This window comes from Sebastes fasciatus, chromosome 4 (assembly GCF_043250625.1).
Source record: "Sebastes fasciatus isolate fSebFas1 chromosome 4, fSebFas1.pri, whole genome shotgun sequence".
NCBI classification, from domain to species: Eukaryota; Metazoa; Chordata; class Actinopteri; order Perciformes; family Sebastidae; genus Sebastes; species Sebastes fasciatus.
Window position 1 is genome coordinate 28,533,164 of NC_133798.1, and position 17,428 is coordinate 28,550,591.

Consider the following 17,428-nt stretch of genomic DNA (forward strand, 5'->3'; position numbering starts at 1 on the left):
TGGCAGATCAACCTGCAGGTTAACTCTGCTGTATTTTATCATCAAATGATTCGCTTTGTTTCAGTCTATGGATAACTGTGAGGAGTTCAGCTTCAGCACCGACGAGAGGAAACGATGAGGAAGGAAAACATCTCAGACGAGGATTTATATGGGAAAGCTAATCAAGATAAACGATGAGAAAGAGTTCTGGAGGATAATCTCTGCTGTCGACCTAATTGTCTCTCATTGAGACAGTACTGTTTGTTATCAGGCCTCTGTTTAAACTGTATTTTAGTGGAATAGACAGAATCATAGAGTTACAAGCACACGGGATGCAGCCATCCAACCGGAAGAGACACAACTCAGCTCTGCATGCAGCAACTTTCATGTGCAGGTTTGTAAAATTAATTCTTCATAATTAGTCCGAACTGTTCCAGTCATTAATCACACAGCTGTAAAATGTTTAAAGGTGCACAACCACAAAGTTCCTCCTACTGAAAACTCAACACAGATCACAGTCAAGTTTAAAAACATTCAGAAGAGGCTTTGCAGGTCAAACTGGTTTGACTGGATGGATTCCATTCATTGTTGTGTGATGAGACCGAACCTCTCGATGAGGAAAAAACATTTTGAGAAGTATAGGTATGAAAACAAAATAGTAATAACAATACAATTAACAGCTAACATACAGCAAACTTCTCAATAAACAACAGAACTTTATATTTTGTGTTAGGCTGATCAAAATGAAAAAAGTAAAAGTATTAAAAGTTCCTCCTACTGAAAACTCAACGCGGATCACAGTCCAGTTTAAAAACATTCATAAGAGATGATGCGTTACAGGTCAAACTGGTTTGACTGGATGGATTCCAGTCATTGTTTTGTGATGAGACCGAACCTGTCAATGAGGAAAAATCATTTTAAAAATACAGTTAGAATAGTTTCAGAAAATATTACAATAAAATTCTTTATTTATTTATACTTTATATAACATATAACGAACTTCTCATTAAACAATATAAATTAAAATTTTCTTGTCAACCTGATCAAAATGAAAAAAGAGAAAAAAAGTTGAGTAAAAGTACTAATACAGTGTAGAAATACTCTGTTACAAGTTGAAGTCCTGCATTCAAAATGTTACTCAAGTAAAAGTACAAAACTATCAGCATCAATAAATACTTAAAGTACCAGAAGTAAAAGTACTCATTGTGCAGAATAATATATATCATATGATTGTATTATAATTATTGATGGATTCATCACTTTAATGTTGCAGCTGGTAAAGGTGGAGCTCATTTTATTTACTTTATATATTGCTGGTAGTTTAATCTATAATAATACATCAGCATTTATTAGTGTATTTGACTTTGTTTTAATCATCTGAATCTGTAAAGTAACTAAAGCTACTAGATAAATGTAGTGGAGTAGAAATATAAAGTAGCATAAAATTATAAAATTTTATTTTATCAAATTATTATTATTATTATTATTATTATTATTATTATTATTAATAATAATAATAATAATAATGTTATTATTAATATTGTTATTATTTGTATTATTACTTTAGATTTGGATCATTCAACATAAAATTTCACATATTTAATTAATTAATTTATTTATTTATTCATTAATTTATTCATTAATTTAATTTAGTTTAATTTCATTTAATTTAATTTAATTTAATTTAATTTAATTTTATTTTATTTCATTTTATTTTCAGGGACAATGCCAGTGTTAGCCAACAGGTTAATATTCAACTGTTGTCCTTGGCCAGATGTTAAATTAGCCATTAAAACAACAATAAACCACACAAAATGTAAATAATTAAATCAATGTTGTTTGTTAACATATGGATACAGCATCGTGCTGCTGGTTTCCATCTATATAATGGGTCCTGCTGCTGTGTTGGTGGCTGGCTTCTAACCTGATTACACAGTGACAGCAGCAGCAGGACATTAGCCTCTATCCTCTGCTGGGTGTGTGACAGAGGAACGATGAGATTAGAGCTGGACCAAATCCACTTTCTCAGAGTTTGGGGATTTTGGAAGGAGAGCATACGTCAGGTCACGACTTTCTCTGGCTCCAGGACTGTTCAGTACTCTCTGCTTCTTTCTGTTCTTCCTGTGAGGACATGCAGAAGTAAGAACAGTACACAACCACAGGTATAACACAACGGCCCTACACATGAATCATAGTCGATCAATGAAAAGATATTTTATTTTAATTAATTTTATTTATTTATTTTATTAGTAGCCATTCATTTATTGATAAAATGCGACATAAATTGATATTTCTGTGTTAATTTGCTTCTTTATTTATTTATCTTTGTATTAATTCCCTTATTTATTTTACTTTTCTGTTTAATTTTTACTTTTATGTATTTATGTATCTATTCTTTATTTTTTTATATTTATGTATTTATTTTAGCATTCATTTATTTATTTTAGAATTTAGTTTTTATTTATTCATTTTTTTTTTTTAATTATCCAAATAATTTATACAAATATTTATCTTGATATAAACACTTTTAACTCCTGCTCCACTGACTAGACTGCCCTGGAGCTTTTCTGCAAACTGTATTAATTTGACGGGTATTTAAATAGTTTTTAAAGAAATAAAGTAAATTAATGCTTTTTTTTTTACCAATTTAAAATAATTATTACATATTTAATATTAAACATATTCAATATTTACGATGGGATATCCTGTTGTGTGTGGGGAACCCCTAGGACAGCCGATGACGCAGTCACGTGGGAAAGAACGATACGAGCCAATACAGAACCAAGCTGACTGAAGAAGGAAGGAAAACCACTGCCGTCATGCTGACCGCGGCTAATGCATGCGCTAATGCATGCGCTAATGCATGCACTAATGCATGCGCTAATGCATCCATCCAAAAGTTGTTGAGATGTTTCACCAAATAAACACAAATGTCAACCTCATAGTAGCGCTAGAGGAAAGGTCAGAGGATCATTGAAGTCAGTAGGATTCATCCTCTGGGGAACTTGAATATCTGAACAAAATGTTGTGCCAATCCATGTAGGAGATGTCGAGATATTCCACAGGATAAATAAAAACCTCGATGTGATTGTGGCGTTACAAGAAAAGTCAGAGGATCATTAAAGTTAGTAGGATTCATCCTCTGGGGAACATGAATGTCTGTGTCCTACAATATTCACTGAGCTGCTAACACTCTGCAGAGACATTTCTTCTTATCTATGTACAATCTGTTATTTGTGTCATGTTTTTATTTTCCCAGTTGTAGAGATTTGGTGCTTTAATAAATGTTCGTATTTCAGCATCACTACGTTTTGGTTTCTTTCCCGAGCCACTGATCTCAGACAAATCCCATCATGCATTTCAGCGTTTAAGCTCTCCTTCACAGCACAGTGTGTCTAGAAGGCAGTCGGAGTCGCTGGTTGCATAATTAGCTGCTGCTTTATTAAACCAGACGCCGGCTGAAATGTTCACATTAATCCGTCTTCTTCGTTCTGCAGCCGTTCTGTGGAGATGGAGGCGGTTCTGTCGAAGCCTCGGTTCCAACTGGACCTCTGGCTCGGCTTCACCGTCCACAACTGGATCCTGGATGTGGGCCGGCCTGTTGTCATGGTAACAGGATGATAACTAGTGTCCATTCTGTGGGCCTACTGTACTCCTCTATGGAGGATCATTTCAGCCAGAAAGAAACTGCAACTGTTTATATCTCTATATAGAGGGAGAAATAAAACTTTGAATCTATGATGCCTAAATGTTTTGCAGTTCATCCTTCCAGCAGACTGGTTTCCCCTGAATCGTCCCGGCGTTGCGGAATACCTCCACATCTTGTACAACATCAGCACGCCACTCATACTGCTCAAAGTAACAGAGACACAACACACACAGAGTAATACACTCCTATAAAGATGCTTTTCACATCTCAATCACACATCTGTTCTTACAGATGCTTGAACGCAGCCCCAGGACGTTACCCCGCCCCGCCATCCACCTCGGCATCATTGCCGTTGTCATGGGAACCAGCCTCCACCTGGCGGCCGACTCCATCACCCGACGGCTCCTGCTGATTGGCTACCAGCTGCACCTGTCGGTCAGAGAGAATCCAGTCATGAGGAACCTGAAACCGTCCTCCCTGGTGGGTTCCTCTGGATCTGAACCAGCATATTTATACATTATTATTCTGCTAACAAACGCTTTATTATTTTGTTTGTTTTGTGAAACAGTTTTTCCTTTATTAGTACACTTGATTTATATCTTCTGTGTCTTCTACTTCAGTTAGTGATCTCATACATTTCCCAGAATGCCTTTCAACAGCCATCTGAAACCAGGTTTGACCTTCTGCTAATGGTGAAACAATCAATTAATCAACTAGTCGATCAATGAAAAGTTATTTTATTTTAATTATTCAAACAATTTAGATACCAAACATTTATCTTGACATAAAAAATCTTAACTCATGGTCCACTGACTAGATTTTTCTGGGAGCTTTTCCAGAACCTAAATTAACTTAATGGGTATTTTACAAGTTAAAAAAAAAAAAAAAAAAATGCATTTTTTTACCAATTAAAAAAATAATTGATAGATAAGTCAATGAAATAAATTACATATACCTGACTCATAATTTAAACTTTCACCCATGTCACACATGGAGGGGGCGGAACCTGGCAAAATAAAAAATAAATGAATAAATATTACATATTTATAAAGAAGCAAAGTCACATTGCAATTTATTTCCAATTATTTTCAATTTACAACTACAAATATATTCCTGATGCAACCTCGGCCATGTGGGAAATTAACAACTGAAATTGAATTTGTGTAAAGTACAAAGTGACCTTCCTGTGAGGAGCACATGACAGGAATAAGAAAAACACACGACCACGTGTATAACACAACGGACTCACATGCAAAACCAAGGTTTTCTCCTTTAAAGACACGATACAGGAGGATAACTGTTGAATCTATCTCTGATAAAGTCTTTCAGAGTGATGAATGTTATTTTATTTTGCAGATTGATGCCTTTGAGCTTCTGTTTTACTTTGACGACACTCTTGGTCATCTGATGTGGTAAGAAGACCATACTATTTAAACCTGTTTTACTGTAACTTATATTCATTCTGTACACTAACATGCCATGAAATCAACTGTAATATAATAAAACATATAATCCCTTTAAATAGTTCCAGTCACCTTTCTAAAGTAAAAGAAGATTCTTACGTCAGAAAACACTGAAGAATATATTTGGTGATATCTCTCAGTACTGTGTCCCTCAGCTCCAATCCCATTGGCTCCTACTGAACACGTAAATCTTTAAAAATACAAATATATAGTTTCATTTTAAAAAAAAGGCTCAGTAATTCCCTAAAACAGCAGCTCACTGTAGTTTTTATCTAAAAGAAATTTGTTAGGGGAACTATTTTTAGTGGAGGATTAATCCACATTAGTATGGAGGATGGTACCTGCCAAAATCAATAATAAATGAATAAATAAATAAATAAATTAGTCAATAAATGTAACAAAATAAATGTAGCCATTAATTTATTGATAAAATGTGACATAAATTGATATTTCTGTGTTAATTTGCTTCTTTATTTATCTTTGTATTAATTCCCCTATTTATTTTACTTTTCTGTTAAATTTTTCCTTTTATATATTAATGTATATATTATTTATTAATTTTTAAATGTATGTATTTATTTTGCGTTTATTTATTTATTAATTTAATTTTTATTTTGCATTTATTTATTTAATTTTGAATTTAGTTATTATTTATTCATGTATTTTTTACTTATTTTATATTTCCTTTTAAATGCATGTATTTATTTATTTATGATTTTCCTTTTGCATTTCACCCCCCATTTATTCTCCTTCTTTTTATATTTCTTTATGCATTTCTGCCTCATTATGCAAATGAGGAGCTTGTCACTCTCTAAGTGGATTAATACAAAGTCTGTTTGATGCTAAATGTAAATCTGATCGAAAGCTTGTCAAAGTTCACAGAGGAGAGCTCCCAGTGCATCCTGGGTAAAATGTACAAAGAAGGAACACTTGAGGACATGTGGACCTGACTTGGTTAAACCAGAACTTTAAACTGGATCAGTATTTGGGTCGTGACCGATGATGTTTCACAGGTCTGTCGTTAAAGGAGCGTTTGTCTTTCCCTCTTGTCTCCTCCAGGTATGTTCCTCTTTTCCTCGTCCTCTTCCTCTTCTTCAGTGGTTGTTTCCATCACAGGAGACAGGAGGAGGAGAAGATGCCGCTGGCAGCGTGGATGCTACTGGTCCCCAGCGCCGCCTACTACTGGTCAGACTGGTTTATTACTACATCACACAGAGAGCCACTGGTTCAATCCCTGTAAGAGTAGATATATCTGTGTCCTGTTAAAGGTGCAGATCAGTGACTTCATAGTGACTCTGTGTGTTTCATCTTCATCTCACCAGAGGAAACCTTACCGTACATTACGTAATGAAACTCTCCCACAGTGAGGAACAGATGAGGGGAGAGGTGATGAAGAGCATGAATCTATTAGTTTGTGTAGTGAGCTGTGTGACTTGACTTTGGTCCATTAACATGCAGAGAGTCTCTCATCCAGACAGACGTCCAGTGAGGACGACAGCAGAGAAACAGATTAAACTCTTTGTTCATCAATAGAAACACAGCAGCTCAGAGGAGACGACCGGCTCCCTGCTGAGACAACAAGAACACAAACAAGAAAAAGACATTAAAAAGATTATGTTAGACGAGCTGTGAAACTACAATCAGGCTAGTCACCATGACGTGTGATGTGTTTTCATAATTACATTATACAGCTCGAGTCCCCGTTCAATATTATTATGAGACAATGGGCCCCCTGTAACAGACATGTAAGAGCCCCCCACACAAGTCACCTAAACTCAAAGAGTGTCAAAGAGTCTTTTAGTCATTGTGGTCCTTTTTAGTTGTTTTGCATCTACTTTTATGTCTCTATGTGGTCGTTATTTTTAGCTGGTGCATCTTTTTGTGTTAGTTTTACATCTGTTTTTAGTTATTCTGCATCTCTGTGGTGGTTTTACATCTATTTTTAGTTATTTTTGCATCTTTTTTTTTTGTTATTTTGCCTCTTGTTGTGCTGTGTTTTCATAATTACATTATACAGCTCATACTGGGATGTATAAGTCCCAGTTCAATATTATTGTGAGACAATGGGTCCCTGGGAACAGACATGTAAGAGGCCCCCCTGTCTACATAAGAACAAGACACCCAACCTCAAAGACTACTAAAAGTCTTCTTTTAGTTATTTTGCGTCGTTTTTAATAGTCGTTTAATGTTAATTTTTAGTCATTTTGCGTCTCTGTAGTCATTTTGGGTCTTTTGTACTCGTTAGGTGTATGTCTTTGGTCTTTTGTGTGTATTTTCAGTCATTTAGGGTCTCGTTTTGCATCTTTTTGTGATGGTTTTGCTTCTATTTTTAGTCATTTTGGGTCTTTTGTAGTCGTGAGGTGTATGTTTTTGGTCTTTTGTGCCTATTTTCAGTCATCGTTTTGCATCTCTGTAGTCATTTTGGGTCTTTGTAGTCATCTGTAACACCACTGCTGCCAAACATCACAAAGAGATTGAATTTTAGTTTTCTCTTTCTGCAGCCGTCTCTCCACCACCTGTGATGTTTTTAAATTAGGGCTGTCAATCAATTAAAATAGTTAATTGTTCATCATTCATCTCAAACTAATCACACATTATCTATTTGTTCAAATGTACCTTAAAGGGAGATTTGTCAAGTATTTACTACTCTTATCAACATGGGAGTGGACAAATATGCTGCTTTATGCAAATGTATGTATATATTTATTATTGGAAATCAATTAACAACACAAAACAATGACAAATATTGTCTCTTTTCTAATGTATTACAGGCCTGTACAGATAAACTACACTTGGATTACTATATTAGGAACATGTACTTTATACTGTAAGTCAGTATGTTAGATAGAAACAAACCACTGGTTCCTGGTTTTAAGTTTATTTGTATTTTACAGTGGACAGCCTGACCGTTGATCCAGCAGGTAACAGCTGAACTGAAACTGTAACTATGAACAACACACCTGAGGCTGTGTGTGTGTGTGTGTGTGTGTGTGTGTCTCTCAGGTGTTAGTAATAATTGATTAGTCGTTCTCAGGTGTTGCTGACTAATTACTTTACTCAGTGAGGACAACACTCAGGGATGAAAAGCAGAATTCAACAACCATGTCGGGGCTTTGAGTGTTTTTGACCTTTAAATACAAACTATGTACCATCATCACGTTACTGCTTCAGCCACTATGTTTATGTTTCGAATTTTTGTGTGATCAGAGCGGCTTTGGGCATTTTCACATTTTGGAGGCATTGAATGTCCAGAAAAGTGTCAAAATAAAACATGAATGAATGTTTGTTTCCATCCACTCTGTTTCCAACCTGTTTTTTCTCACGTTTCATGTCTCTTTGTGGTAGTTTGACATCTATTTTTAGTCATTTTGCATCTTTTTGTGATTGTTTTGCATCTATTTTAATCATTTTTCATCTTTTTGTGGTGTGCTAAAAGTGGCGTTTTCCCCAGACGAGTTAGCAAGCTTTAAACATTGAATTAAAACTGTTACCAGTTAATTTGTTTCGGTTACATTTATTGATCTGGTGGTGAATGTCCTTACGTAGCTTGACAAGCTATTGCACTCCGCCGTGCTTCCGTTGAAGTACGTCATCATTGTTTACAAACTGTAAAAGGGTCCAGATGTTGACGGATAAACAAACAATTAAATAAAACACAAAACTAATTTCAGGACTTTCGCATTTTGAATGATGACTTTTTTAACAAGATGAATTTTATGTTAAACATTTTGAGTTTCAGAATTCTCATCATGTGTTAAACAACATCTACTGTTCTGTTCTGTTAAAACAGTCGACACAACAACAGAACCAACACATGGTTCTAGTGAACATCATCATTACTTCAATAATTAAGAATATATTGTAGACATTCTGGTTTGAAAGCACAGTGGGGATTGAACCTGTGACACTGAACTAACCCTTCCTGTTTTCTCCGACCAGGTACCTGATCACTGAGGGACAGACCTTCATCCTCTTCATCTTCACCTTCTTCGCCATGACCGCCACAGTGATGCACCAGAGGAGGCGAGGCATGGTTCCCGACGGCAACGGCCTCTTCATGCTCTACAGGTACGCATGATCAGGTGCTCTTGGCTGCCCTGATGAGGATAGTTTAACATGTTTAAATTGTGCATGCTTCATGGACTACATTACCCAGAAATCTTGTGAGGTGATGGGACAGGGAGGGATTAAAGTTTGGTTCTGCTGGTCACAACAACATTTAAAATCAATGAATGATTTGTTGATTCTGAATCTGTGCCTCTGGTTGCTAGTTTCTCAGTAGCTCTGTTCCTGGTGGCGGTCTGGGTGGCCTGTCTGTGGAGCGACGGCGTCCTGAGGAAGAAGCACCCCGGGCTGATCTACATCCCACAGCCTCGCGCCGTGTACACACTCCATCTCCGTCAGGACACCCAGACATAACAGAAAAACCACTTCCTCCAGCAGACAGAGCCGACTCAAGGTGTCACTTTAATCTGAGCAGGAGGAACCAGACGCTCCAGATGTTGAAGGGACAGATAATGGATTTCCTCTCCTCGGGTTGTAACCTTCAAATGTTGTACTGGTAAAATGTTTTAAAGGTGTGATCACAGAGGCTGTGTGTGTCTGAGTGTAGCTGAAATAAATTCCAACATTTATGCAAAGCTGTGTCACCGTGTACTGCAGGAAAATAATGTGTTTTTCAGGTATCACAGAGTTGGAAACGTCTCTAAATAAACAGCTTTTCACACTGCATTATCAATTACATTTGTGGGGAAATATATTTTCTGGCAGATTGCGTTTGTTTATAGTGTAGAGAGGAGGAGGACACAGGACATCCACCATGGAGACCGCTGTTTGAGCCCAGTCTCACGACAGTTTGTGAAAAAGTCACGAAATTTAATCTATTTGATTCATGTACGTAGACATGAATTTACCTTTCTTTTTTCGTGACGCTCAGCACGACTTTCAACAACGTATTTTTAGTGCGTTTTCCCACGAATGTCCAACAACATGTGACGCAGGTGTCAATTTCCGCTCCAGTCTTTTCAAAATAAAACTACTTAGTTAGGTTTAGGAGAAGATCAACTTGGTTAGGTTTAGGCAACAAAATACTTAGATAGGTTTACAAAAAGATGGTGGTTTGGGTTAAAACAACTCCGGAAGTGCCGTAACTTAAGCACGGAAGTTACGTAACAAATAAACAAATTCTGACTTGTGGTTTCTTTCCATCAAAAAAAAAAGTGAAATTCGTGTCTATGTACACGGATCAATACTTTCAATTTCGTGACTATTTTATAAACTGCTGTGCGACTGGACTGGATGTCAGCAGTGTACACACTGAGCTGTGACAGCAGAGGGAGGAGGATGTGTCCTCTACCTGTCCGTCCCTCACTGCCGTCCCTCCTCATGGATCCTCCATCCACTTCCATTACGTTCCTCATCTTACACCGACCTGGATCAGTTTCCCGAGCTGAACAACAGACTGACAGACAGACACAATGGTGAGATAATGACTGAGCCCTTTTCACCCACATTTCACCTGTAACCTGCTTTGTGCCTTTTCAACCTTCACTCATGATGTGTTCCTGCTTTCATCCAGGCCAAGTTCCTGACCCAAGATCAGATTAACGGTAAGACTCTCATCTCTCATTTCATCAGTCATGACACCAGTGTTGTCAATGAATTAACTGCTTCAGTTAGTGGAATAAAAACAGACACTTTACAGATGCTTTTAGTGTGATGGGGTTTCTTATTTGGCAGCACAGGGAAGAAGTTCAGCAGTTCTTCAGAGATTATTTCTCCCTGACAGACAACCAGTGCTGGTATTTAATCAGACAACAGCGTTTTCCGTGTGCCTGCCTCCGTACAAAGCAACACTTGTTCACGCAGTGATCTGTTGGCCGACTTCCTCGACCTGCTAATGTGATTAAATACAAAGGTTCTCTATCTCAACAGTTTTTAGCCCAATGAGGAGACATTCACTCACATTACTGTCTCTGCTTGAAAGGAAACAGGAGTTATTGTGGCTTTGTTTGTGAGATATTCAACAGCTAAAAGGTTTCTGTATTAATAGATTGTCAGTAGCCATGTTTCCACTAATGTATTAAATCAAGATTAATCGCATGATTATCCATAGTTAATTGTGATTAAGACCCCCAAACTCAAAGACTACTAAAAGTTTACTTTTAGATGTTTTTCACGTGGTCGTTTAATGTCTTTTTTTAGTCGATTTGCGTCTCTGTAACCATTTGGGGTCTTTAGTAGTCGTTAGTTGTATGTTTTTGGTCTTTTGTGTCTCTTTTCAATCATTTAGCGTCTCGTTGTGCATCTTTGTAGTACTTTTGGGTCGTTGTAGTCGTCTGTAACTCCACTGCTGCTAAACATCACAAAGAGATTAAATGCTTGTTTTCCTCTTTCTGCAGCCGTCTCTCCAAGACCTGTGATGTATTTAAATTAGGGCTGTCAATCGTAGTTAATCGTGATTAATCGCAAATTAACCATTTTTTATCTGTTCAAAATGTACCTTAAAGGGAGATTTGTCAAGTATTTAATACTCTTATCAACATGGGAGTGGACAAATATGCTGCTTTATGCAAATGTATGTACATATTTATTATTGAAAATCAATTAACAACACAAAACAATGACAAATATTGTCCAGAAACCCTCACAGGTACTGCATCAAGCATAAAAAATATGCTCAAATCATAACATGGCAAACTGCAGCCCAACAGGCAACAACTGCTGTCAGTGTGTCAGTGTGCTGACTTGACTATGACTTGCCCCAAACTGCATGTGATTATCATAAAGTGGGCATGTCTGTAAAGGGGGGACTCGTGGGTACCCATAGAACCCATTTTCATTCACATATCTTGAGGTCAGAGGTCAAGGGACCCATTTGAAAATGGACATTTTCACCAGTTTTTCCTAGTTTGGACTGTTATTTATTCTCATTCTTCAAAAGCTAGTATGACATGGTTGGTACCAATAGATTCATTAGATTTTTATAGTTTCATATGATACCAATATCTTCTTACCAGTATCATGCGTTAATGCGTTAGTATCCCAGAAGACTAATATTTCATAGAGGATTATCTAGAACTTCCTTGATCATCAGTCAATAATATGTTAATGTGACACCACACTGTCTGTACTGTAGAATTAAGAAAGAAGCTCTAATCTGTGTGTTTATAATCTTCTCTTAAGAACTTTTTCATCCAGAATCTCATGGTAATACATGCTGTGTGTGTGTGTGTGTGTGTGCGCGTGTGTGCGTGTGCGTGTGCGTGTGTGTGTGTGTGTGTGTGTGTGCGTGTTGCAGACTTTAAAGAGTGTTTCTCTCTGCACGACCGCCAGCTGAAGGGAAAGATCGAAGCCCGGGAGCTGATCACAGTGATGAGATGCCTCGGGTCAAACCCCACTCCCTCCGAGGTCCAGCGACACCTGCTGAGCCACGCCACAGGTACACCTGGCTGACTGTCTGTTTGTGAGAGGTGATCTATAAATGAATCCTTGACTGACTTCTGTGCCATTATAAAGCAGGTATAACGGTATAGAGGAGACAGCATCAGTTGCTCCAAAAAGACGTTTCTGTTCAAGTGACGGCTTCCTCTAGTGGCCGCAGTCATTGGGACAAGCGTAAAGGAGGAAGTCAGGTGACGTTATTATAGAAAGTCCACAGAAAGAGGTAGTCGGGGTCAACGTATCCTCATACAACGGTTCGTATGACATCTTCATTTCCTCATTTTTCACGTGTTTTCCTACGAATGTCCAGCAACACTTGACACATATCTATTTACACTCCAGTCTTTTCAAAATAAATGTCCGTCTTCACAGGAAACAATTTAGTTAGGTTTAGGAATAGACGGTGGTTTGGGTTAAAATAACTCCCGAAGTGCTGTAACTTAAGTACGGAAGTTACGTGACAAATGAATCAACATTGACTTCTGGTTTCACACGGGACATGAACAGCGGTCTCCTGGTGAAAGTCTGGTGTTTTTAGACCCACCCGTCCAACCCGACCTCCTCACTATGCCGTGTTCACCGCTCTTTATACTTCCTGGTTTACAATTATGTGAAATAATTTTGTGGGATATATACGAATTACAGGCCTGTCGGGGTGGATGTGTTTTGCTGAAAGGCACCTTGGGAGTCGCAGTTGACTTCTCTCCTTCAGTTTTTATTTCCACAGGCAGGTCTTTACAAAAATGTACCTTTCACTTGTCCAGGCACAAAGGTCAGTTGTTCGGGTAAAAATGACAATAATTTACTTTTCTTCATTTTGTTTGCGAATGCAGAATTCAGAAAAACAATAGTTGAAAGCATCCACACAGCGGCAGCAGTGGCAGCCTGTGGCGGGCGAGAGGCACCCGTCACATAAGCTGCTGATCTGAGTGGCACGACAGTGGCACTCTGTTGGCAGTTGAGAGACGCCTCCCTCGACTCGCTGTGAACTCGGCAGCTAAGTGACGGATACCTCACTGGTGCCGCCTACTGCCACTGTCAGTAATCACACTCCCTGACTCTCCGGTAGCTCTTCCTGTCTCCAGTAAGCTCTGTTTGTCTCAAAATGTTATGATTGATTCAGAGTGAGAGCAGGTCACAGTTGTCTAGGTTGGTGCTTAGCTAACATTTTCATTTTCTAATGAATTACAGAACATTTCCCCTTCCAATTTGTTGTAACACACCCAGTTAAATTCATCTCTCCAGCTGTTTGAGCTTGAGTTTCTCTTTTTGACTCGAACGGTGCGACTGTAACGTGAGTCTTTCTTGGTGCTTTCCCTGACACTTGGCTGGGCTGCAGAGCCTGAAGGAACATTGCGGTTCTTCTGAGGTAAAATGTTTGAACTCTGAGCGGTTCCTACTTGGAGGAGGAATAGCGACTCCTGATTGGTCAATCAAAGCATTCTGTGTTGGACAATTGCATTTGTTTCAAATCTGTATTCTGAGTGTCTCCATTTAACTAAATCAGTAGAAAAAGTTCTAAAGTATCTATTACGGTGAAATTCTGGCAACCACACCTGCCAAAACAACACAATTATTTTTACAGTTATAACATTTTATAGACTAAATGATTAGTTAGTTTCAACTAAAGTTTATATCTAAAAAATATACACAAAAGTCACATGTCACAGTGTGAGACAAGAAAGATCTGGCAGGTTTATTTCATGTCCTACTCTTATACAATTTATAACAATCTGTGTCAGACTTGACTAATTATTGTTTAGGACAAGTCAATTGTGTAATGAATGTCTGATGAATCCTGGTACTTATTTACTATTTAAAAAATATATATCAGAGACATGTCGTCATCTCACATCTCAGCCCTGTCTCTTAAAAATTACGTTCCCATACAACATTGTGAATTACATTTTGAGGGAAATATATTTTCTCTCAGATTACATTTGTTTTAACGCATCACAAATACGGAGGTCAATCTCAAACACAGTTTCCCTCCTGAAGATTTCTCTTGACAGCAGTAATATGTTCATTATATCTTTATTATGGTTATAATAATAGTATAAGGCCTCTGATATTTGACTTTCTCTTGTTATCTTTGTATAATACCTATTTAAGTAAGTCTGAAGGGAGATTCTGTGTAATTAGCAGCTCAGTTTCCAGTTTATTTAACATGTTTAAACTGTCACCATCTTATCGGACAGCACATTCAGTTTTACTGCTTTACTGTTTGAACAGTTTATTTCATATTCACTGTGTGCTAATTTTTCCGCCTGCAGCGTCCTCGTTTCTCCTGCACAGATCAATAAAGTCTCATCTTATCTGGTGACATTATGGCTGATTGGGCAGATGTCTTCCTGCAGATTGGGGAGGAGAGCTGGACTTCTCCACCTTCCTCAGCATCATGCACCGGCAGCTCCAGCAGGAGGCGCCGGAGGAGGAGATCCTGGAGGCCATGAAGATGGCTGACAAGGAGCAGAAGGGCTTCATATTGGCTTCCGAGCTGAGAGCCAAACTCACCGGGCTGGGAGAGAAGCTGACTAACAGAGAGGGTGATTTATACACACCTCAACACACTGTTTCATCTCTTAGGATAACGTCATGTGGTCTGTCAGGTTTTACTGGCGTTAACTTTGTGCTCATTGTTTTCTGTTCCATCATTTTAATCCTCTTATGAGAAGCTGCTTGGACGTCCACAACATTTAAGAGGTTTTCATCCAAGTCTGGTGAAACACAATGAAGCTTCCAACTGAGGGATTTAATTCATTACCTCAGATTATTTAAACAATGTGAGGAAAGAAAGAAAAGGACATTTAGTCTTAGACAGTCGCACAAAAATACATTGCAAAAAATCTCAACATAAAAGTCTTAAATTCTTTTTAAAAAGTGAGAAATCTGCCAGTCAGGTGAAAATATTTTAAGAAATGAGCGTCTGTGTGTGTTGAAACAAAACAGCAGCGTTGGCACTAAAAAAACAAACAAACAAGAAAACCCTTAACACTGACGGCCCGAACACAGGCCCTGGCCGCTATTTTGTCTTTCAGAGGGTATTGTGGGCTGCTTTCAAGCTAGAGTGAAGATACTGGTATCACATGAAACTAGAAAAACCTAAGGAACCCATTGGTACCAACCATGTCTTACTAGGTGATCAGGAAAAACCCTAAATAACGCACCGAACTTATGCAAAATTTTGGCGAGGAAAAACTGTCAAGGCCACTTTCAAAGGGGTCTCTTGACCTCTGACCTCAAGATATGTGAATGAAAATGGGTTCTATGGATACCCACGAGTCTCCCCTTTACAGACATGCCCACTTTATGATAATCACATGCACTTTTTTGAATGCAGTATAAATGTGTTATTTTCTCCTATTCTAAAATGGTGTGTTTGAATATTTCTGCATACTGGGGTCCCTAAACAGTCTTGAATTACATAAATTGGGTATCACTGTGAAGTGTGCCCCCGGAAGTGCTGCTTTCGCCACCTATTGGCCACATGGCACCAAATTTGTCATGGCCACTCAGACATCATATCTACACGTCCACCAAAAATCGGAAAAAGTATTTTTTTCTGGCCTGTACCAGAGATGTTCTGTACCAAATTTGGTGACCAATGCTCAATATATGTAGGAGGAGCAGCGGAAAAAAAACAGAATTGGACACAATTCAAAATGGCAGAAAATCTATCTCGACACAGATGGCCTCGGCTTATATGGATATAATCGTTTAGACCCACAGAATTCAGGAACAAATATTTTTGTTTCTGAGACTTACTGTTCAAAAGTTACAGACCAAAAGATAAAGTTAATTTTATAGCGCCACCATCTGGCTAAACTGCACCAACTTCAACACTGCACATCCCTGGGTCCCCAGCTATACACCTGCCAAGTGTGAAGAAGATCAGATGAACGGTTCTAGAGATATGTGAAGGGACGCACACACAGATTCCTTGTTTTATAGTTAGATGGCTCATCCTGAAAGTTACTGTTTCCTTAAACAAGCTTTGATTGACAGCCGTGTCTCTCTGTTGTCAGTGGACGAGCTGCTGAAGGAGGCGGGTGTTGGAGCTGACGGACGGGTCCACTGTGAGCAGTTTGCAAAAGCGGTGACTCGCTCCTCCACAAAGCGCTGACGTCACAAACAACATCATCACCGAGCAGCTCGCTAAAGTTTTTTGTCCTGTAAAAGTGAAACATCGTTTGAATAAACCTTCAAAATCTCATCTCTGTGTTGCTTATCTAAGTATGTACGCTCCTCTCCGATGTTTCCTCTAACGGAGAAACAGATGCCAAGAGACCGGCTCGTTGCAGATCGCGAGTCGCTTGCGAAGCCAAAAAGTTTAGAAGCAAAGAGACGAAACTCTGGTATTTTTTGACAACAGCCGCTGCCGCCATTTTGGACTGAAACCGTTTATTATATTTATAATATTTAATTTTTCAACACAGGCCATTTCAAAGCAGCAGGGGGTCACGGCTCAGCAAAGGGTCAATTAAATAGAGAGGCAAAGTCCCGCCCCTTCCGGTGTACCACCATGGGATCTTATTTCAGAAAAAATATGAACAGTAGTCAACGGACAGACACAAATATTTTTTTGATCCCGTTTGAATTGCCTTCATCTCACTATGGTGTTTTGAAACATTTAACTTCAATATTATTGCACGTTTAATAGGCGCTCATTAGAGGATATATAATTTCACCATCCTCAGGCCTGTTAGTGTTCATAAGACGCAAAATCCCTGCAGAGTTTCATCTCCTCTGTCTGCATGATGACATATTTGCTCTGCAAACACAGTTTGGAACATTTTATGGAGGGGAAGATTCATTTCAGTGTAAAGCAGCCTGTCATTTCCTGTTAGTGAAGCTTCACGCGTGGAAAATCCATCAGCCGGGTTTTTGACTCGGC

The 17,428-nt window shown here is 38.3% G+C and overlaps 2 protein-coding genes and 1 long non-coding RNA gene across 4 annotated transcripts; 2 read left to right on the forward strand and 1 right to left on the reverse strand.

The window, feature by feature from the left end:
- Window positions 1–3,474: 3,474 nt before the first annotated feature.
- Window positions 3,475–9,731, forward strand: cln6b (CLN6 transmembrane ER protein b). The gene is made up of 7 exons (XM_074634338.1): window positions 3,475–3,588; window positions 3,739–3,837; window positions 3,920–4,108; window positions 4,985–5,040; window positions 6,151–6,276; window positions 9,031–9,159; window positions 9,363–9,731. Exons 1-7 carry the CDS (start codon window positions 3,490–3,492, stop codon window positions 9,508–9,510), a joined length of 846 nt encoding a protein of 281 aa, XP_074490439.1. The 5' UTR covers window positions 3,475–3,489; the 3' UTR covers window positions 9,511–9,731.
- On the reverse strand, window positions 5,167–8,732 carry LOC141767094 (uncharacterized). The gene is made up of 3 exons (XR_012593771.1): window positions 8,583–8,732; window positions 6,426–6,660; window positions 5,167–6,325 (listed from the first exon to the last, which is right to left on the reverse strand). It is a non-coding gene; the product is annotated as an uncharacterized LOC141767094 (long non-coding RNA).
- A 770-nt stretch (window positions 9,732–10,501) lies between the features above and the next one.
- On the forward strand, window positions 10,502–16,693 carry calml4b (calmodulin-like 4b). 2 transcript variants are annotated; one of them, XM_074633346.1, is made up of 5 exons: window positions 10,502–10,571; window positions 10,670–10,700; window positions 12,392–12,532; window positions 14,892–15,080; window positions 16,560–16,693. In XM_074633346.1, the coding sequence occupies exons 1-5, from the start codon at window positions 10,569–10,571 to the stop codon at window positions 16,655–16,657; spliced, it is 462 nt and encodes a 153-aa protein (XP_074489447.1). In that variant the 5' UTR covers window positions 10,502–10,568; the 3' UTR covers window positions 16,658–16,693. The 2 variants fall into 2 exon arrangements, with proteins under 2 accessions (XP_074489447.1, XP_074489446.1); XM_074633345.1 differs by lacking the exons at window positions 10,502–10,571; window positions 10,670–10,700 and having other exon boundaries at window positions 11,977–12,532.
- Window positions 16,694–17,428: the final 735 nt, after the last annotated feature.